Source organism: Cydia pomonella, chromosome 2 (genome assembly GCF_033807575.1).
Source record: "Cydia pomonella isolate Wapato2018A chromosome 2, ilCydPomo1, whole genome shotgun sequence".
In the NCBI taxonomy this organism is placed as follows: domain Eukaryota; kingdom Metazoa; phylum Arthropoda; class Insecta; order Lepidoptera; family Tortricidae; genus Cydia; species Cydia pomonella.
The window spans coordinates 25673543-25697604 of NC_084704.1; the positions used below are offsets into that span (position 1 = coordinate 25673543).

At 36.6% G+C, this 24062-nt stretch overlaps 3 protein-coding genes across 3 annotated transcripts in view; 1 reads left to right on the forward strand and 2 right to left on the reverse strand.

Annotated features, from left to right (window-relative positions):
* The window catches only part of LOC133534730 (protein retinal degeneration B), a 228934-nt gene that overhangs the window by 70142 nt on the left and 134730 nt on the right, over positions 1-24062 (reverse strand). The gene's annotated exons all lie outside the window — the stretch shown is intronic.
* On the reverse strand, positions 163-23722 carry LOC133534733 (uncharacterized). Its single transcript, XM_061873977.1, has 2 exons — positions 20477-23722; positions 163-361 (listed from the first exon to the last, which is right to left on the reverse strand). The coding sequence occupies exon 1, from the start codon at positions 23574-23576 to the stop codon at positions 20778-20780; it is 2799 nt and encodes a 932-aa protein (XP_061729961.1). The 5' UTR covers positions 23577-23722; the 3' UTR covers positions 163-361; positions 20477-20777.
* Positions 13429-18100, forward strand: LOC133534735 (juvenile hormone esterase-like). The gene is made up of 3 exons (XM_061873987.1): positions 13429-13683; positions 16098-17389; positions 17885-18100. Exons 1-3 carry the CDS (start codon positions 13507-13509, stop codon positions 18054-18056), a joined length of 1641 nt encoding a protein of 546 aa, XP_061729971.1. The 5' UTR covers positions 13429-13506; the 3' UTR covers positions 18057-18100.

Sequence of the window (24062 nt, forward strand, 5' to 3'; positions counted from 1 at the left end):
ACAGGGTCACTACCCACTAGGCCAGACAGGTCATCAAACCATCAAACCATATACATATAGAATATGACACAGGACTCTGTGATGTTTTGCATAGGCATCATTTTAAAGCCGTTCTTATCTCTATTATCAACTTACTTTTACTGCATACCAAGAACTAGGAACTTAAACAGTTATAACTTCAATATTTTATTAAAAACATTCAATTTGTACAAAGCTTATACCTACATAGTAAGAGCTTATTCATAATTGAGGGGTTGGTGCAAAGACAATATCTTCTTCCATCGGGACGTCCTTTAGGTTTTCATTTATATGCTTAGTGATCCATAGCATGGCGTATACAATCCCGATCCCAATCACGTATCTGCAATAGAATAGGCATGTATAAATAATAAATCATCAATAATTCATCTTCAATGATTAATTAATTAATGATCATATCATCAATGGTACTGATTGAATTTATTGTATTCTTTATTGTTGACTTTTATTTTTATGTACATATATGACATTCGCAATTTTTCTCTATTTATATCACATTTGTATCATAATAAGCTTGAATTAAGGATATTTGTTACTGTATTTTAAATAATATTATGTAATTTTTAAATGTAATTAATGTGTAAGTGTGTGTGTGTGTGTGCATGTGGTTAAAAAATAGCAATTTCTATTCTATTGTTTTATTTCTTTATTTATCTTGGATCTACGGTTAGGTAGGTATTTTATAATATGAATATAAAAGTAAAATACAAATGAAATGAAATCGGTTTTTTGCTCCTTATTTTTACACAAATAAAAAAAACGAAAATAGTCAAACATAGCTAGGCATGGTTAATATACATCAAAATATGTAATAACACTTTCCATAATCTCAATATCCAGAGAGAGAAAAATGGGGACTACGTTTGTATGGACTTATGGAGAAGCGGCCGTGGCCTATCCTCTTAATAGGTTTAATACAATAGTAAAATATAGAAGCACATACAAAACAATACAAAATACATACACACAAGTTATATTTTTTGTCAAAAATTTATTGCTGACTGTACTTTTTTTTCAATAGTCAACATATACTTATCGAGGTAATTCTACCAAACCTAAATAGCCAAATACAACGAACTATGGACGGTAGAGAAAGGGCGACAATCTCTTATGGTAGAACTGTTGCAAAAGTGACTATAAACTTTAAATAATAGTTCCTATGTCTCCGGTGGCGCTAGGTAGGCTCGGGTATTCAATTTAATTCAATTCATTTATTTCAGGTCAAAATAGGCCCATATAGTTTGTTAGTAATGACATTATACAAGATTAAATTACACATTTACATTATTCAAAATTGAAATAAAATTAAAATAAAAAGATATGATAATAAATGTCAAAATTGGTAATCAAATGAAAACGAAAATCAAACATTAAATTACAATTAAAATATAAAAATGTTCAAAACAAATTACTGAATTAAAATATCAAAAAGATTAAAATAATAAAGAGCTTATACAAAAATGACAATGTAAATAAATAAATGAATATTTCCATTTTATTTAATATATCTGACTAGCGTTTTCATTTGTATGAATCAATCAATCAATAACATTTATTTGCAAAAATTTTCACGTCAGCAGCTGGAACAAGGGTAATTTGCTGCTTAAAAACAGTGAGCAAAATCGTAATTTGTTCACTTAGTGAGACAAAATAACATTCCAGTGACCTTTATATTCGAATGTCATTTAAACGTGTGGGGCCTAATACAAGTTCGAAATATTTGGATTCTATTGTCTTTGTCCCTTTCACGTCATTAGCTAAAAGAAAGAGACAAAAAATTGTGCATACGTAATTCAACGGTATATTGACGGTTTATATTAGACCCCCGAAATAAGTCATACCGCATTGTTCCAAAACACCCTACGAGTCCTCAATCGTAATAATTAATTAATGAAATAAAAGTTTAAAATTTATTAAAAACATCATATTTTACGTATTTTATTATACAATCAAACAATGAACTTAAAAAAATACCTATAATTATCTCTACTATAGTTCACAAGTAGTTATATCCGCAATTCGGACCGTATCTTACAAAGTTTTTTTTACAAAAAAAAGTTGTCGATTGAACTATCAACTGATGTTCGTTACTTCATTATTTCCGTATTATTTTATTCAAATTACTTTCGTTTTGTTTTATTGCGGTAATTAAACTTAATTGTTAGAATACCTTAAGAAAACATGAGTGAATTAGTGATGGATTACATTTTTTCAGGTTGTATTTTTACCTTTCAAATATGTTCACACAGCTGTCGTAAAAAATTATAGAATCTTTCGCTTGCACGGGACTCAAAATAAGCACTCGAAGAAATATCAAACTTTGCTCTCTTGTTGTACAAATAACTTTTTAAGCAGCAAATAGGGTTGTTTCCATCTACAAATCTTAGGGCAGAATTATATCGCAATAAATTCTTTTGGATTATAAGAACATGTTAAACTACTTTTAGGGGACCTGTAATGACCATATTTTTGTAAATATTGAATTTAATATATCTTTTGGCACACGTCTCGTGACCAAACTCGAAACGTCATTGAAGATTCTGATGACGTCACAACTCTCGGATTGACACTGTTGACAGTTAGGCGATAAACAACAAATGACAAATGTCAGTTGACAGTTCGTATCTTCTACGTGTGTATGTAGTTATGTGTCAAACCGTAAACTGTGACGTCACACAATTTTTAAAGAGCGTTTTGGGCGCGAAAGTATCTGTCAAAATATATTTTGTAAATTTAACATATTTAAAGCTGTTTTTAGTATAAAAGTTGAATTTTAGGGCAACTTTTAGTTACTATAGAACGTAATACAAGCGTTTGAAAAAATTGGAAACAACCCTATTACCCTTGTTCGAGCTGCTGACGTGAAAAAGTCTTTCTGACAATGCCTACAAATTTTCTTTACGATAGAAGCAACTTGAAAAGTAGACGGCCCATTTTTTCCATTGAGTTATTATTATTACCTACCTATTAGGCACCAAACAATAAAATTGCCGCAATCGCAACCTGTACCACACGACCAAAATGTCGTAAGCGCCGTTAAATACATGGCGCTTACGCGTTTAGGTCGACAGATTCACGCTCCGCTTGTATGGTTTGTTGTCATGTCAAAACTCATGGCACAAAATACCGATTCACTGTGCCGGTTCGATACTTAATAATAGACCGCGAGCTAGCTAGCAAATTTCCATGACCAATCGCTTCCTGGACGAAAATTCGTATATTTTTATCAATATGAATGAATTGTCAAAGTCGGTTAACATGCATTAATTACAACAAGATTTATCTACTCAGTAACACGGTCCTTCACAGTTAGTTAGGTCGGTCTCGTTGTAATTAGCCGAGGTTTTCGAAGTCGGTGTTTTTCTATAAATTTCTGACCCTTGATTCAGCCACTTGATCGAGCGAGACTCTTCGCTATACATATATGAGACCGTTCGCTATCGGAACAATAATCGTCTAGAAATATCTCACATGGCGGTTATCTGTGAGCGTCAGGATGGCGGGTGGACCTCCAGGAATTTTAACAAAATATTTATAAACATATTGTATCTGCAATGTACCTCGTGTACCTTTAACAGTAATCAGTGCACCTCTCTTTAAACCTAGCTATTTAAATAATCCGACAGACAGACGGACATGACGAATCTATAAGGGTTCCGTTTTTTGCCATTTGGCTACGGAACCACCCGAAAGGTCCACCCGCATTTACAGGGACCGTGCGCGTTGGAGGGTCTGCCATCATGTGGCTTGAATCGGAACCATAAACATGTACATTTACACGTCACGTGTTTTCTTGTGCATAGTAGGTTCTGCCATCTTGTGGACTACATCGGAACAATAAACATCACATTTACGCCTCGCGCCAAAATCGGACGGCTCCTGTGCTGCCTTCTACAGTTCATGCACGCTCCCTGCTGATTTCTATTAAAGGTACACTACAGGTACAATATGTTTATAAATATTTGGTAGAAATTCTTGGTGTCACTCGCCATTCTGATGCACACGGTTATCTCGTGAGCCAAGTCAAGGTACTTGCGGGAATTATCCTTCTCGGCTTTCACGAAATTCTCATCATGAGGGATGGTAACTACGAGCACAGCTGAACATTTATTTTTATTATTATTAGTCAATCTTACCAGGTAATTTACACAAATGAGCATTTAAATAAGACATTGTCGTGATTCTAAGTAGGAAAGATATAAAATTCACAGAAAATTTCACAATGAATACAAGTGACGTTGTTTTTTTAAGAAATGCTCAAATAAGTAAACTCGCTTCTCTTCACTTTAGTTCATTATTAAAAATTCAAGCGTTAAGTAAACTTACTCGCTTAACATTGCTATTTTTTTGACTAGAGGCCTGTCGAACGTTATTTATGTCAATAATTTGGTGTAAAATGGTGTAAGTTACTGTTTCTGATTGCTTTTGTACGCTTTCTAACAATAAAGATGAAATCACAACATAATGAAAACAAATACGACTCCAGTAAACGATTTGAAGGGTTCTGTTACCGAGTAGATAAATCTCGTTGTAATGAATGCATGGTATTCTGTAATACTTAGTTATTAAAATTTGTGATGCAAGCAGGGAAGGAGAGGAGAGTCTTTCTCACTATACATGTTGGGAATTGTCTTTGGCGCCATTCATTGGGAGAGGGGTCGAACATGTCTTATTTTTTCTTACAAGGGGGTGGGAAGGGGTTTTCATCGTTCTTACGTAAGATCACAATTACGTAAGATTACAAATTTCTATGAAATCATGACTTTTAAAATAATACTTTTACAGTTCCACACTCTATGATATTAAACACAATACAAAGTTAGCTTAGACGGGCTCCAGTAACTTTGTAGGCATAAATGAACATTCCAATAATGAATTGTTTGAAAAGAAATACGAAAATCTAAACTTTTATTATATTTTCCTTTAAATTCTTACGTGATATAGTGGGGAGGGGTCGGCCTATTCTTATTTTTTCTTACATAGGGCTGGGATGGGGTCAAAAAGTGGCAAAAATCGTCTTACGTAATAAATGAATGGTGCCTTTTCGCTCGTAGTTACCTAATTATATATTCTTGAGGAAGGTTTAGGTATATCATTTGTTAAGACTGTGTGTCGACCGTCCAGTTAATCCAGCGCCCAGCGTCCACACAGTGTACTAGTGAGGGAAATCCAGCGTAGTGGCGTCCAATGGAACCTTAAGAGGATATATCAGCTGAGCCTCTGTTCAGATTTGAGATTTTTGGGTTAAATATCTCCGTCGCGCTGACGGGGACGTCTCCTAAAATTAGTACAATAAGGACAAGTTCCCAAATTATGGGAACAGAATGAAAAAGAAATTATCTGTGTCTGACCGTTTTGATTATTGCGTTTATTATAGCCGATTTTGTATATAAGTACGCTAGGCGTCTGTTTACGGCGCATTTATTTGGCCATTTTTAGCGCTGTTTGAAGTAACCTAGTTATTTAAAAAAAACATCAAAAAAAGCAAAACGTACAGTCACAGATACTGGTAATATTGAACTCATATAAAAAATAATTCATCTAAGGCCAAAATCAAGAAAGGAAAATGTCGAGAGCGTTTGTATGGAGAAATGACCATATATGTATAAATCTGTATCCCCTTAAGGTTTTACTTGTGTTCTACCCTTGCGAAGCCGGGGGCGTGTCGCTCGTACCTCGTACCTACTAACCCTAGGTTTAAAGTTAGGGGGCCTACCGCGAAAATCGAAATTGCGGGGATCTTTCTCTTTTACTCTCACTAAGACGTAATTACAGTGACAGAGAAAAATGCCCGCAATTGAAGAACTTTGATTTTCGCGGTTATAGCCTATAGTGGATACAGATTCACCATCGCTAGGAGTCAGAATGATTATTTTGCTATAATCTATGGATGCAAAACCGTGTATGTTTACGATTTTCGTTTTCCTGTTTTTTTATGAAACCCTAAAATGTGTCAATGGCACGGAGAACAATTAACAATCATTTACGCGCGGTTAAGTAACAAGTTTTCCATATTATAGTAGATAGTACTCGTAGTGTCGTGTAAACAACGATTGTGTTTAAATGACATAATCCTACAGTCACGTCTGAAAATATTGATACGGACAAAGTGCCAAAAATATGTATACACGAGGTACTGTCGCTTATATCGTAATGTACTATTTCACCACACCAACTGGTAAAGGCCCTGTTGATTGTTTAAAAACGAATGAGAAAGTTGCATTTTATCCACATGTGGGGCAAAGTAATAAAATGCAATTTTTAGTTGTTTCCTTATGTTAGCTGGTAGAATTGACTTTTAAATTATGATTTTGAATGATAAATATTTAATAACGTTCATTAGTATTTGATTTGGTTTGATATGTTACAGTTATAATCTAACGCCTCGCAACGCTCAAGATACCAATTTTCGAGTTTCAATTTTGGCATCTTTCGCTTGATCGGGTAACAATATATAGGCACGAGCGGTTAAACAACAACTTTGCCCCCTTGTAAAACAAATAACTAGGTATTATAGTTACCATATCTAATAGTATATGGTAAATACATCATTCGAGTTGTACCTAATACGTACAGTCGAGTTCAAAAATATATTTACAAGCCAACGTTCAAAAAATATATTCACACGCCTCTAAGACACTAGCAATAAGTTTGCTTGTAAATATGTTTGTGAACTCGACCGAACTTAGTGTAAAATTCAATGTAAAAACCATTTCAGTTTTATTAGCTAATATTAGCTTTATAACAACTTGTTGGATTGCAATCATTCCAATGCGCATTTACACGCATGTACGTAGGTACTTGATGATAATCACAAAGCTACAATCAATAGTTTTTTTCCATGACAGGCACATCTATGAGCCGGTGATTTTCAGAGTTCCGTAGGCGACTAGGAACTTTTATAATATCGCTATCTCCATCTGCGCATCCGTGGCTTATATCAGTGATCGTTAATAAAGACATACTAAAAAGCTGTAATTTGGCATGGGAACCACATCAAACCAGCATCAATCGCGCCGACTAAGTGGTAAAATAAACACACGTTTAAGATCTTAGAAAGATCGATAACTAAACGACATGTCAAAATTGACGTTTATTTCGATTCCGCTGTGATCCCAATAAGATCTATCTATAGTAAACACCCCTATAATGGAACAGGCACCAGTAATGGGATGGTATAGACAAATCCTGTAAACCAAGTATTTACCATCAGTTTTTAATCGCTGGCAACATTTTACCGTAAACAAGAGCCAAAGAGCTGCTTAAGTTTAATTTTTCATTGATATTCGTTAGTTTGAAAATTAATGGTGCCATACCAATGGTACCTACATAAAAATTGGCCATGCCGGGACGGTAGGACAGTGCAAAATTATGTACCTTTTTATAAGTATAACGAGCGAGCTCATCGCCAACAAACTGTCTCGCAGTTTGGCGAATATTTTGTTTTGTAGTACACATATTTTATATTTTAATGTTATAATAAATAAAATAAAATAAAAATACATTCCATGACTATATCAAAAAACCATAGTTTTAACCCTTTTCCAGGCCGCACCAATTTACAAGGTTTTCCCAAAAAATCAAAATATATTCCAATTAATCCAGCTTTGATGGTTCAGTTGAAGACAAGTAACATTTCCTGAAAGTGTAATCTAATTTGAACCTTAAATCGGAATGCTAAAGTTGAAATTCTAATGGCGCGTATGTGGTTGATAAATCCTACTATGCCGGGAAAAGGGTTTATAAGTTAATAATATTGAAACCAATTGCAGTTGCATTCATTAAATACATAGAAAACATAAAGGACGAATTGGACTTTTAAAGCATAAAGCAGTAGAAATTTTACAGATGTCGGTGAAATATTAAAAATACTCCAAATTTTCTCTTAAATGTTCCAATTACTCGAACATAAAACAGTAATTGTTTGTGTATACAGAATCCCAAATAGAAACAACTTTAATACTTTCTATGAAAAACTAGATATAATATGCGTAAAATACATAATAAATTGGACATGAATATAATAATTTGTGGTGACTTCAATATTGATATATTAAACAGAAGTAGTGTAACACTGGAATTTGAATCCTTTTTATATACCTAGCTACAACTTAAAATTAGAAATCAAACAACCGATGAGATTAATAAGTAACACATGTATAGATAATTTTGCCCATAATCTTAAGCGAGAACATAAAAGCTATATACTCGACCTTGGACTCTCTGATCATACGGCTCAACTCAAAATACCTATTAAAAAATCGTGTTCAATACCATATTGGAGGGTTCAAAAATATGACTACTCAAGTGAAAACATAAATAAATTTAGAAATTACCTATCGAGTGTGTCTTTTTCTGATATCTACAATACGTGTGATCCAAATATAGCATACGATTATTTTTTGGAAACTTTTCGTTTACTATACAGTCTTTGCTTTCCTAAAAAAATAATTACTATTCAAACGAATAAAAGAGTTAAATGGGTTTCTCGCGACATTAAAGTATGTAGCAAAAAAGAGAGGGCTTTACTGTGACAATACAGATATTCACCCTCTGAAAATAATAAACTTCTCTTAAAAAATTACATACGCCAATATCAAAAAATTATTAGATTAACTCAAAAAGCACAAAATAATTACAAAATAAATGCGACTAATAATATAAGGCAAGGACTACATGGCAAATCATAAACAACTGTAAGATGAATGTACCAAAAAAAAGTATTAGAAAAATTAAGCAAGACAGTCAAATTATTACTGATCCTTCAGAAATAGCTAATACGCTCAATAATTATTTTACACACAGGCCTATTATATCTTCACAAAATGGACAAGTACAAACAAAAATAGATTTTAATCCACAGTCCATGTTTATGACTCCAACATCAGCACAGGACGTTAGATTAATCATATGGTCATTGAAAAACACAAAGAGCGTTGGTTATGACAACATTGATACAAACATCATAAAATATGTTAGTGATATTCTAGACAAATATTTAAGCTGCATCATAAACTTATCCATCAGTGCTAGCATTTATCCGGATAGCCTAAAAAAGACTATAATTAAACCATTATATAAAAAAAGGCGATAAAGATAATCCACAAAATTACAGACCAATAGCCCTCATCCCGGTATCTGGGAAAATATTTGAAAAAATAATATATCAAAAATTATACGACTTCTTTGATAAATTCAATATTCTATGCAAGGAACAGAAAGGATTTAGAAAGAATATCACCATAAACATGGCAATATACGACCTAATAAAAATTGTAATTGAAAATGTCGATAAGCGAATAGGTAAGTACCTGTTTGTGCACTGTTTACAGATATGACCAAAGCGTTTGATTATGTTGATCACCACGTATTTCTTTACAAATTAAATAGATATGGCATAAGAAGTAATGTTTTAAATCTCATAGAATCTTATCTCAAAATTCGCCTACAATATACCGAAATATCTAGAGTCTGCAAAACAAGTAAATTGGAAAAAATATATGGTTCTAAAGAATTAAATACGCAATATGGTGTCCCTCAAGGCAGCGTACTTGGCCCACTCCTTTCTTAGTGTACATAAACGACTTCCCGAGTAAAGTTCATCATCCAATGATCATGTTTGCTGATGATAGTACCTCAATTGTTAGTTTTGAATGAAAATATTAACTATGAACACGATATAAACTCGGTTTTAAATGAAATGATAATATGGCTCAATAAGAATAATTTATTTAAACAAATTAATTTAAACAAAACCCAGATCATGCACTTTCACCAACGGAAAACGGTACTTAATATGAATATTAATTAATTGATTTGTAATAATTTTATTATTGACATATGTATGTGACTTTTTAATATTTGTATGCCAATAGGCAAAACACAGAGTTCTATTTATTACTTTATATATAAGACCTTCACTGTAACACCTGTATTCCACGAATAAAATTTACTTTACACGATTGGTGCCGTTAACATACGATATTTCTTACGTCAAAGTGACTTTGGTTACCCGAATCGAGCTGCTTCTGTCAATTATACGACGTACAAACTATGGTAAGGAATAGAATTTCCATAGGCAGAACTGTTGCAAAAGTGTCCAGCTGTCAGCTATAATTAATAGTTCCAAATCTCTCCAGAGTAGCGCTAGAGTAGCTAAGAACCTAGGCGTTACTGACGGAGTGAAGTGCGCTGTCTATGATTTGATTTTTTTTTCAAGTATTCTAGGTATTGTAGCGCCACCTATTTAAGGTTTTTTGATGAACACTTTTTGGTAATTCATACATGGAGATTCTATTCCTTACCTCTACCTTCCGTAGTACAAACGATATCTAAATGAGAACTTATCTAAACTAGTAGCTCTGTGAGCTGTAGACCTCGCGAGCATAGCTTATGGCTCCTCTACACGATGGCCCAGCGTAGGCAAGTCCTAGGGGCGCATTTATGCGTTAGAGCAGCGGTTCCTAACTTGAGGGTAATTACCCCCGTAGTGGTAAATCTGGTATTTACGGGGGTAATAAGCTCAATTAAATATAACAGAAATTAGACTTGTAAGAAAGATTGATATTTATTGGGAGTAGGGGTAAAATCGGGTTCCCTAGTTAGTCATAGGGGTGGCAGAACTGACAAGGTTAGGAACCACTGCGTTAGAGGGAGCAAGTGATATTGCTATCTCATTTCACCGCATAGCTGCGTCCCTTAGACTGGCCTACGCTGGGCCATTGTGTAGAGGAGCCCTTAAAACTGAATAAATGTATGGCTCCGCTGTTTAGAAGACTTTATAAAAACTAAATTGACAAAAAAATATAATAATCGAATAGGATGGTCCAACTTTGTATGTAGAAAAAAGTTGAAAGGATTTTATCTTTACATGGCTCCCTTTATACAACAGTAATCTATGTGCCAAATTTGAACTCATTTGCGAATGATTATAGGTGGTCGCTATGATTTTGTGATCTGCAATGTCCTCATACAAATAAAAAAATGCAAAGTTACCTAAAACAAAAAAAAAAGGATCATCATCTTTTTTTAGCATACTTATAAATAATAAATAAAACGAATAAAGAGCCCTTAAAGATATTTCCAAAGCAGAATTATTGATGGGTCAATTTATTTTCATACTATTTTGTATAGCAGTATTGTTTCATTTATAGCGACCTCTAAATAATGTTAATTGCTCTTAATTTTTTATAGATACTTTTTCGTATCGGAAAACGAATTTTCATTAATTATTAACTAAGAAAACTTTGTAGACACGTAAATTTACTGCCATCTTTGGACACATGATTAAAACTTTTGGAACGTTATGGCGCCATCGCTCGAAACGATGCTGTCAAACATTTGGCCTTTTATCTATTAGATGGCGCCACTTTTAAGTCTTTAACAATTTTAACATATGTATATTAGTAAACGAATAAGGATCAAAAAGAACATCAAGGAAAGGAAAGTCAAATGGCGTACTACAAATTTTTATCATGTGACGAAAGATATAGCAGCAATTTTACTGTAGCAACAAAATTTTGTTTGACAATCCACCTCCATTTGAAATTCTCTTTGCCAACGCCTACAAAATGGGAAGGAAAGAGAAAATACTCCCTTTCCCGTTTCCAAACGCCCACAGTTAGTCGGTCATCCCCTGAATGGTAAAAGTAGCACCACCTCCATCTTCGTCGGCAGAAGAAGGGCCATCAGAGCTTCACTCTGTAGTGTTTTATCTCTATAGGATTTGGCAATCTAATCCGCTAAAACATCATTTTGCTACATCGAATACCTTGACTAAAATATCAACAGAAGATATATAATAAATCTTCGGAACACTGTGTTCCTGCAAATTTGTGGACATTGAATTTTTGTAGACAAGATTATAGCAAGCATCGCCGGTTCTTAGTAATCTATATGCACCAAAATTTTCTAAAAGAATGCCATGAACCGTACCGTAACTTTCTGCGGCGACTGCACGCAGGAAAAATGTTAGAAAACCGTTTCCCTCTTTTAGCTATGATATATAATTTTTTTTTATTAAAGCAATATAACATACATTTACGTTTAAACTTCTATTCCTAATATAATATCAATATTCCAATCTACAACTACGTCTCTATAGCAAAGCCAAAGTTGATAAATTAAGCTAAATGCAAAAACTGCTCAGATTTTTTTTAAACATGAACCCGTTTTCGCCTGCGCAACTGTCCGTTTCCTTTAACTTTAACGGCTGTAAAAAAAAGTTCAGACGATAAAACTGAAACGAATACGCTTTGCTCGCGCTTCGTGCTCGCTTAATCAACAATACGAAATTTAAATACAAAAAAAATACAAAATGTTACAATTCAGGGAATAGATCCAGGGTCCTCTTCTCTCTCCCTGTTAAAAAGCTTAGTCAATAAAAAATAGGAAATTAAAGTGAAAAAAAAAAAACAAAAAAGTTTCATTGTTTGGGATTAGAGCCCGGAACCTCATGATTGTAAAGCTAGTGTATTCCAATTGAGCCACGAATGGATATATGTTACACGGTGAAATTAGGTTACTTATTCTTGAGTAAAACCTACTTATCTAAATACCCCCTAAACCAGCGTTCTAAAATATCTGAATTTTTCGCAAATCACTCTGTAACCATGTCTCACAAGGAGGAAACTCTTATTATATCGATACAGCTATTTGTTTAGGCGCGACGTACCATGACTCCGCCATTTTGAAAAAATTCAAAAAACTGGATCGACAAAAAAATTATATTTAATCATAGAATATGGTCGCAAAATTTCACGTGAATCGGTTGAGAATTGCGACCTGTAGAGGAGAACATCCGGACATACGAAAGCAGATTGCGCGAGTCAAAACGTAGACCTACGCTACGCTTCGGTCAACCAGAACATAACGTTATCGTATCTCATTTTTCGGATCGGGCCGATAAGCTAAAAATACTTACGTAAAGTCAGGATAACTTTATCACGCAGACAATAGAGCCGCCCAAAAGAATAGGGGTCTTAAAAGCAACTTCTTGAAGAAGTGAATATTTGTATTATCATGTTAATTAGCGAATTAGGTAATCATTCCTTAACATGAAAGTGAGAATCACCGCTAGAAAACCTGCTTTCAAATGAAAAAAAAACTGCATCCAAATCGTTTCTTCCAGTTACGTACTGACGTACCAGACAGATACACACAGTACATACACTACACACAGCGGTCCAATTTGTAACACCCCTCTTTTTGCGTCGGGGTTAAAAACTAGGTATTAACACAGGGGGCAGTAAGGCCTGTTTTAACCACGACGCAAAAAAATCGCAATATTCTCAATAAATAACTCGTAGCTGCAGGTATAATGTAACTGCCTAGATACCACAATGGAATCGATTATTGGCACGAACAGAATCCTATAAGAAAGAATGTCGCGTGTCATTAAAGTTAGTCAATGTGGTCACACGGTACTACAAGAGGCACAAGCGTCGAAAAGTTTAATCTTCCCTTGCCATGGCCCGATTCCTAATGATATGTGTAGTGGAAGTATTCGTGCTCCAAATACATGGTGCTGCGGATAACACGCCGGTGCTACAAATACCTCAGGGGAAACTGGTGGGGTTGGAGATGAAAAAGGGCTATTGGCAGTATTTGGGAATACCGTATGGCACGGTAGATGAGAGATTTCAGGTAATGGAACGAAAAAAACTCTTTTTTTGGTGTTTCAGATCAGTGCGTTAAAGTCCTTCTGTTTTGGCAATGTAAATTTTAAATAATATAAAATAAAATAACGCTTTACTTGGACTACGTAAATTTTATATGAGTAGGTAACGTTAAAGACGACGACTTCACGTCCACGTGACCGCTTCTCCATACAAACGCAGTCTCCATTTTCCCTTTTGTATATTAACATTATTCACTGCCCTAAGGTTGTCTGGAACTAGATATTTTATTCTGTCAAGCCATTTCCATCAGTAGGAAAAAAACGGCGAATTTCTTAAATGTACCTAGGCGCGAAGGGTTAACTTCCCACAGAAAATTTGAAATTAGCGCTTTCTCTACTGACAAAGTTGTTGGACAGGCTAGGCTATAGCTATATTAACCGTTCATTAAATTTCGGGAGCGGGAACGGTTTACACTAGCCAAAAAATAGTTTAAAATTGTAAAATCAAACTATTTAACATTTCTAAGTACATTTTGAGCTTACTATTTACTACCTATATTTGTGTTCCAGTGGGTGTTCCAGAGGGTGGCAGATATTTAAACTAAAATTTTGATATTATTGTGATTTATTATTTATTTGGCCTGTACACTACTAACATAGCTTAAGTGTTATGTAAATATTATTAATATTCTATGGATTCTGTCTGAAATAAACAATTTTTTTTTACCTATTTTTAACTCTTATTTTGGTACTTATAAATAACCATTTTAACCACTAGTAAAATGAAGGAAATAACTAGGGTTGCCAACCGTCCCGCTATATGCGGGATGTCCCGTTTTCAGGCTAGACTAGTTTTTAGCACTGATAAGAATGTTCAGTTATAAAGTAGGTACCTAATTTGGGAGCTCGTGATTTTAATTTGAAAATACCGCGACGCGAGTATCGAGCGAGAACACCGTGCTCTCATTCGCTCGATCGGCACTACCCGGCCAGTTAAATTTTTCATGCTTTTCAATACGTTGACGGAATATACCTTACCCAATTATAGCTCACAAAACGATGGCCAAAAATTGCCATTCAAGAGAAATAATTCGTGTATAAGTGAATTTTGGCATAGTTGTAGTCGTTGTAGATAATGATGCATGAAACAACATACTGAAAGTATTGATGGATACTGGTGCTAACGGGAAAGGACCCCCCCCCCCCCCCCGGTTTAAAGGTTTTTTAGCTCGTAAATAAGTCGTAAACGTGTTAAATGTGTTAAAACGGGTCACTCACGTATTTTAAGTCGAAGACGCTCGACATGTTTCACTCCGTTCCGAGGAGAGTCGTCAGGAGTTTTTTTGTCGTTAGGAGCGTTTTCGACTTTAAAAAAACGTGAGTGACCTGTTTTTCATATTTAATATGTCTATGTCTCACGGAAGTTTTGTTAAGTCGTAAACGGTGGCCAATAGCAAACAATGTTCTGATACGTAAATAATCTACTTACATATTTAAAAAAAAAAAGACCTTTAGATTTTTTTTCTCTAGGATCAATATTTAAAACGATATTAAAGAGAGAAAGTTAAATACAATCAATTCACAGATCTTTTTCTTAGTTTTTCGTAAATAACTCGTAATCTCATTAAATATTGATCCTAGCGAAAATGCGTAACTTTTTTGTAGAACATTTTTTATAATTTTTTTATGTAGAATATTTTTTTGCAATGGGCCACCCCATGTTCTACAAAAAAGTTACGCATTTTCGCTAGGATCAATATTTAATGAGATTTGAGATTTGTTAAAAGGGGGAGTAAATTGTAATCAATGTGTTGAACATTATTTTACTTTCCCGTTTTAATAACTTTATAAATACTATGATCCTAGGGAAAAGTGTTCATCATGTTTCTTGTAGGAAATTTTATGTTAATTATCCGTGTAAGTTTTTTTTGCTTTGGGTCATTATGGGTATTGGGTACTTTACTCATTATTTACAAAAACTAAAAAAGGGACCTTTAAACTTTATCTACAACTATGCCAAAATTCGCTTGTACACAAATTATTTCCCCCGATTTTCCTTCATTTGGTTGCCTATTAGGTAAAGGAGTCCCGCATTTTATACCCAAGTCCCGCAATTTGATCGCAAATGTACCGCAAATCTGTGCACTAAGGTTGGCAACCCTAGAAATAACTTACATTTTTTTAGAGTACATCAAAACAATTTACAAAATGTATTCCATTATTTTTGATTCATACGCCTGGCCGACGTAAAGTAAGTAAGTAAATATTCTTTATTGCACCAACAATTATACATTTTACATGCATGTAAAACTACAAATGAATTTTAAAGGAAAATAGAACCAGGTAAAGTAGGTGAAATAAATATACTAATGTGAATAAGTACTAAATTACATTTATGATTCGTTTTTATTTACCTGTTCCTTCTATGGTTTTATTATAGGAGGCAGGCCCTCCACCGCGCTGGCTGGGCGTATTCAACGCGTCTGACACCAGCGTCGTCTGTGCCCAATACCACGACCGTCTACGACTGCCCGTGGGTGTTGAAAACTGCCTGATCCTGAACGTGTACACGCCCGGCCAGGTCAGCTACAAGCGCCTTTACCCCGTCATGGTGTTCATTCACGGCGGCGGCTACAAGACTGGCAGCAGTAGCGCCTATCTCTACAACCCTCAACCGCTCGTCAAAAAAGGAGTTATTGTCGTAACTGTCAACTACCGTCTAGGCCCCTTCGGTTTTCTGTGCCTCAGAATTAAGGGTGCGCCAGGAAACGCCGGTTTGAAAGATCAAGTGGCTGCACTTAAGTGGGTCAGCGATAATATTAAGTATTTTGGCGGTAACCCAGACTTAGTCACTATTTTCGGTGAGAGTGCAGGGTCAGCATCAGTCAGCTATTTGATATTATCTCCCGCAGCTAAAGGCCTGTTCCGAAGAGCTATCATGCAAAGCGCCTCAGCTCTATCGCCTTTCGCTCTGCCAAATGACTCGGTAGAGCGAGCATCATTAGTTGCTGCCAAGATGGGCTACAACACGAAAAACCCGTTTGATCTATTAAGGATTTTCAAAAATTCCACGAAAAACGATATTTTAATTGCAAGTGCATCAGTCACATCTACTAATCTTCTGTCAAAATATGTATTTAGACCCTGCGTTGAAAAGCAGGGGGTTAATAGCAAACCATTCCTGGCCATGAATCCTCAAGAAATACTTGAATCGGGAAAGTACAATAAAGTATCTATGATTATTGGCTATAACAATAAGGAAGGCATACTATACGTGACACAACTAAACAAGAAAGTATATAAAAGTTTAAATGCTAACTTTGCTGCTGTTTTGCCTGACAACATGTATTTTTCAAGTATTAAAGAGAGAAAAGATACTGCAAACAAAATCAAGACATTTTACTTCGGAAATGATACTATTAATAATATTTCCGTGAATAATTTAATAGATCTAATATCTGACGTAATGTTCCAATACCCATCAGTAGCTATAACCGAGTACTTCTTGAATCAGAATCACTTGCCTATCTACAATTATTACTTCAAGTACGACTCTTACAGAAACTTGGCGAAGATCTTGTTGGGCCTGAAGGATCTGAGGGGGGCGGCCCATGGTGACGAGCTGTTCTATTTGTTCAATCCGGCCATTTATTGGCCTTTGCCTTTGAAAGGAAATGACGCAAAAACTGTTGAAAGAATGACTAGTATGTGGACTAATTTTGCGAAGTTCGGGTAAGTACCTTACAGTTGCGGAACTTCTATATGCAGAACTCTATTCACTCCAGCTTGCCTAAACTAAGTTACGTTACTTTTAAACTTTTACTACAAAGAGAGGAACCGGAAACCCTAATTTGGTCCTACCTACGGTTCTTGAGTTACAATCCGCTGACACTACTTACAGGCTAGGTTCACACGGCGTTAATTTTTTTCGTTTACGTCGTTCCCGTATCCCGTATCCCGTATACCGTATCGAATTCCGTTGTAGTGACAGCAAAATTTACTCCATGTGAACCAGAGTAAGTATATAAGGTTGTGAACCTAGCCATACGGGAAGACCGCATACTTACATGAAAAACCGAATGGACCTCGCGCCGCGTGAACGGTCATCTGGTATACCTACGGTAAAACCGTATGCGAGAAAATATCGTATAAAATAGTCGCCGTATGAACCTAGCTTCGTCTGCTGTCTATTATAAGTAACTACTGACCGTAAACACTCTTTTTCAGAAACCCTACTTCGTTGAAATCTTCGGCACTGGACATAGATTGGCCAGCTAGCGACGATACTAATCTGAGATATATCATAATAGACCAGAATCTTACTATGGACTCTTTGCCGAATCCAGACCGCATTGATTTCTGGAGGAAAATCTACAATGAAACAGATTTAAGTACCTAATTAGGCTAGGTTTGTAAATAAAATAAAATTAATGTAATACAAAATGTTACCTGATTTTGAAGACCCTAAATAACGGAACACGTAGGAGATTATTGCCAAATACGAGTTACATAAAGCTATGAAAAATATTTGGAATGTAGAGTAGCCATCAGATAAATCGGAGCGGCCGAGGTGTTCAAAATTATCTGAACACGCACTCTTAACGCCTTGACAATAGATACGTGTTCAGATGTTTGTGAGCACCTTAGCCGCTCCGATATATCTGATGGCGACTGAACATAAACAACAGCTACGCTACAGAGATAGTTGACAGCCCCTAAATAGAATTTTGTTTGCAGGGGAGTCTGTCTTGTTGCTGCTGATAGTACAGTCAGCGAAACATGTTATAATAACTTACAAAAGATAGTGGGTATTTGTCTTCCATTTTTACGAATGTTTATGTTAAGCTACCTATTTGTAAGTATAATATAGGCTTGACGATCATATTAAGAGGATAGGCCACGGCTGCTTCTAGATACAAACGTACGAACGCGTGCAAATTTCCGAGAACATTTCTGACTTTTTGGAAACGTTCCGTAACTTGCATATGTGTAACGTTACGGCGAGAGTATATTTGATAAAGAACTTGAACACAATTTCAAAGAACCAGCGATACCTAGTTTAACAAAACAGGTTTTCATCATCGTTGACAGTGACCACAGTTGTTGAATTTCTTTTTCATCTCTCCTAATCGGAAAGTTCACCTTTCATAGGCAGATAGCCGGGTGGAAAATTGCATTTCCCACCCTAGGGTGGAAAGTTTTTCATTTTTATTTGTACTTCGAGCAACGGCTAACAGCCATATTAGCTTCTGCATTTTCATACCAACCATTATCGAAATTAAATGTCAATAGCATTGCATTATTAAAAAAATACACTACTTGTATTTTATATTTAAATGTATGAAATAAACATAAATATTTGTTAATAAATAAATATAAAATCACGCTGAATGTTTCATAAAATATTATCATCACATTCATTAATTCAGTTTCACTTTTTTTAAGGCGCGTATACATTAAGGTCGTTTCAGACACATCCCAATTTAAGATCGGATTGTCTATGGTTTTAGATTTTTTCCGATCAAAATGTAAATGGCGTCAATTCCTGCAATCATAACTCATAAACCCACATTTCTTGTTTGTGTTCGACTCTCCTCATAGTCGACATGAAAAGTAGTGCAACTCGGGTAAAGGTATAACGGTCTACGTCTCACCCTCGAACTATATCTCGGGTGATATGGTTCACTTTCCACCCTTGGTTAACAATCTACTATTTCAACACACTTGCTCAAAACGACGTTTTTATTCCACCGATTTTTGGCTCATAATCCTAGATATTAAACACGCGTGCTTTTTCAGTATATTATAACACGCGTGCTTTTTTTTATATTATCCGACTGCGTTAAGAAAGTAACTGATTGCTAATAATAATATGCATGGAAACGGAGCCTTCTTAATTTGGTCGAGTAATCCATTTTTTTAAAACCAACCATAAGGTTTCAAATGTTAGTTCAAAGAGGTTTTATCATATTTATAGATTAAATTATCTCGTAATAGTACATTATGATACACGTGTGCTAAGTTGGTCATTACACACGAGGCGATATTGTGCGCGCGAGCTGCAAGCGAGCGCGCAATTAGAAAGCCGACGTGTGTAATGACCATAGCACACGTGTCTCATACGACGTTTTTCAACACACTTGCGAGAAAAAACAAAACTTATAAATCAGATTTATTTTGTCAAAACAGTACAAGTACCTACAATTTTCAAAATGGTGGCTTACAGTTTTAACATCGAATAATTGCATCAAAGCGAGCTGGGCTTATAGGCACTTATTCACCAGTTCATTGAAGTAAGCTACTAACACGTTTTCCAGGAAAGACTAGGCGTTTTTGCTGATTTTCCATTGAATAAAAATTTCATATGCCGCCAATTATTTTTCACCTGATTTTGATGGTAAAAGGCTATCGTTCTCGGCTCTGGCCTCTATTAGTATTACTCCCCTTTGAATCCCTGAAATAATATTTAACAAACACAAAAAAGAAAAAAGCCAAAAAAATGAAAAAAAGCATACTGGCAGAATTTTGCTTATAGGTTTTTTTATAGTTGAACGCCAAGACGTGCCATTATTTGACGTTAAAAAACAAAAGGTTGCCTTACAGGCCTAGGTGTGTAAGGCTGTATGAAATTCCTTTACATATCATCATCACTTATCGCACCTGATATGTAGTATTTCCGGACCTAATTTGAAGTAAGTCATGTCAACATTTCTGTTCACGTATGAACCCTTCGATAGCTCAGCTGGTCCTAGGTTCCCTAGCATATTAAAACTTTTGGACAGGCATTGCACTCATTCAATATGGGATATAGCCACTAACCTTGAGCACACTCCGATGACTTTGAAGATCCTGGGCCTTCTTCAGCTAGCTAGCACTTCCAGGTCCTTGAGAGGTCAATACAAAGCACCACAAACTGATTGTTCGCCGAAAACACCGAAATACCGAATTTTGGGAAAAAATAGCGCACAGACGACATGCGTTGCAGACCGCGCCCGAGCCGAGTGAGGGAACGTCAGTGGTTTCTTGTTTACCCCCGAATTTGCTCCGGAACGACTTACCCTCATATTAAAAGATTACAATGCCCGAACATCCCCCCGCCTAACCAAGGCCTCCTTGGTTCCTAATCTTCTATAGGTAGCCTACAGAGTTTGGAAACGGGTCTTAATAAGACACCGTTTTGTGTTTTAACTTCAACAACGCGAACGATTCCATCCTTAGCTGGCAGCAGCCGAACTATACGTCCGCGCCTCCAATTAAGCGCGACTAAATTATCTTCTTTTATCAATACTAAATCGTTTAATTTAGGTGGTTCCGTATGAGAGGTCCATTTATAGCGTTGCTGAAGCGTATGAAGATACTCATTTTTAAACCGTATCCAGAAATGTTGGGTCATCTTTTGTATCCGTTGGAACTGAGATAAACGGGATTCCTTAACTTCCGTATACGGGTATTCCGGGAGCGCTACCAAAGGTTCCCCTATCAAAAAACTACCTGGAGTCAATACACTTAGATCAGCCGGATCCGAACTTAGAGGGCATAATGGTCGTGAATTCATCACCGCTTCAACCCTGGAGAAAAAGGTCGCCAGTTGTTCAAATGTGAGACGAGCTTCACCAAGCACACGCCTACAATGAGTCTTTGCAGACTTAATTGCCGCCTCGAATAAGCCGCCGTGATTTGGACTTGACGGTGCATTAAAGAGCCACTTAATCTCGCGCTTAACACATTCCCGGTCAATCTCAGGTTGTTTTTGCCGCAGGAACGAGTACAGTTCCTTTAAGTATTTGTTAGTGCCCGTATAATTTGTACCACAATCTGACCGCAATAAATTTGGTAGTCCACGCCGAGATACGAAACGCGTAAGCGCCGCAACGAAGGCCTCAACCGACAATTGACTAACTACTTCCAAGTGGACAGCCTTAGTACTTAGGCAAACAAATATGCAAAGGAAACACTTCTCTATTTTTGCATTACGAAGGCTACTAGATTTTATGTAAAATGGACCGCCGAAATCTGTTGCCGTGCCGAGAAATGCTCGTGTGCATTTTACCCGATCGGGGGGTAAGTCCGCCATGAAAGGTTGCACCGATCGCGGCCGGGCTTTATAACACGCTATACATTTGAAGGTTACACTCCTCGTTACCCGCCGCGCGGCGACTATCCAGTATGTCCAGGATAAAATAGATTCAAGTGAGTTTGCCCCGATGTGGCAATATACCTTGTGATAATGAGTAACTAATAGTTCCGTAAACCGATTTTTGCCCGGTAACAAAATTGGATGCCGCGCGTTATATGGTAGTCCGGACGCATCAATTCTACCGCCGACCCGAATTAAATTGTTTTTATCTAAAAACAGATTTAGCCGCCGTAATGTATTGTTTATCTGTTTATTTTCCCGTAATAAGGCCGTCTCTGACTTATAATGCCGATCTTGTACTAACCGTATTAAACATGTAGTAGCGTCCCTGCGCTCCGAAACTGATATATGAATATTACCGCATTTATTATCCTTATTTTTGCAATGCCGAATAAACCGTAGTAAATAAGCCGTGACGTGTATTAGCTTTTCAAATGAACTAAACCGATCCATTAAGTCAAAATCCGAAACCGATAAAGTGCAAACGTTAACCGAAGTGGTCCGTATACCGGGTAGCATATCCGCCGGGAAATCCGAGCACTGACCAGGCCAATGGTCAGGGGTGTCTCGCAGCCAACACGGCTCCCACCATAGCGGGTGCTGCAGCAATTCTTTCGCCGTGGATCCGCGCGACGCGACATCCGCGCAATTTAATTCACTTGGGACATGTCGCCAAATGATAGCTGATTTGGAGGTTATTATTTGTGAAACTCGATTTCCTTCATATACTTGTAATTTGTGTGGCGGGGTTTTTAACCACGCTAAAACAATGGTACTGTCACACCAAGCGATTACTTCACTTAACCTTATATCACGCTCTAACGAGGAGGTGAGATGGTTAATAAGAGTAGCCAATAAAACCGCTCCATTTAATTCCTTCTTCGGAATTGTGTGCTTAGTCCTCAATGGAGCTAATCGAGATTTCGCCATGAGTAGCCGCACGAGGACCGTCCCGTCTGTGTTAACCGATCGTAAGTAAACCGCCGCTGAGAAACCGAGTGATGAGCCGTCCGAAAACCCGTGAATTGAATATGTAGCATTGTTATCAAACTTGAGACACCTAGGTATTGATACTCTTCGCAGATTAGGTAAGTCCGATAATATCTCTTGCCATTTTTGTTTTACCTCTTCTGGTACCGGAGCGTCCCATTCGACCTTGCGTGAATTGTCAAAGGTACCAAGAAGAGTTTGCAATAGTAATTTAATTCGAAATACAACCGGACATACCCACCCCAAAGGGTCATAAAGCCGCGCCGATAAAGATAAGATAGATCGCCGAGTAATTACTCCTGGATCCGGTAGACTAAGTCGATAGGTAAATACGTCATATTTTGGATCCCATTGGATCCCTAAAACCTTGATGAAACTAGAACCGTCCATGTCAGGGTCAAACGAATGAGGAGTTTCGAGGTGATCTACCGGTAACCCATCTAATAGTCTGACATCATTAGATGCCCATTTCCTAAGGCCGTAGCCGGCCGTATTCATAAGAGATACCAGCTCATTCCGTAAGGACATCGCCTCCTCCAACGTGTCGGCTCCGCCGTTGAGATCGTCTACATAGCTATTATTACGTAGCAATGCCGATGCGCGAGGATATCTATTTTCCTCATCGTTAGCCAACTGATGTAAACACCGGATAGCGACAAAAGGACTAGATTTTAAACCGTAAGTGTTTGTCGTTAATTCATAAATAAGCAGCGGCTCGTCAGGTGACGCACGCCAGAATATAAGTTGATATTTCCGATCGTCCGCATGTACCCATGTTTGTCGAAACATCATCTTTACATCCGTGGTAAAAACAAACCGTGGCAAACGAAAGTTATTTATGATCACCGTAATGTCACTTTGTAATCTTGGCCCCGAATACAAACAATCATTTAGTGATACGCCTGTCGTAGTTTGAACGCTACCACTAAAAACAACACGAATCCTTTCATCCCCAGATTTTTTGAACACTCCATGGTGGCATAAAAAATAATGTTCTTGTTTCGACTCAGTATCAAAAGCTGAAACCGCCATATGGCCGAGTTGTAAATATTCCGACATAAATTCTACATATTTAGCTCGATATTCCGGTTGCCGTTTCATTCGACGTTCTATGGCCAAGAAACGTCGTAACGCAACTTCCTTAGAGTCACCTAGCTGCTGATGACCTAATATTAATGGTAATCGAACAGTATATTTACCATCCAAACCCCGCGACGTAGTAGTCGTAAACAAGTTTTCACATTCTAAATCCGCCGGATTCATTATGGTCGCCGACGG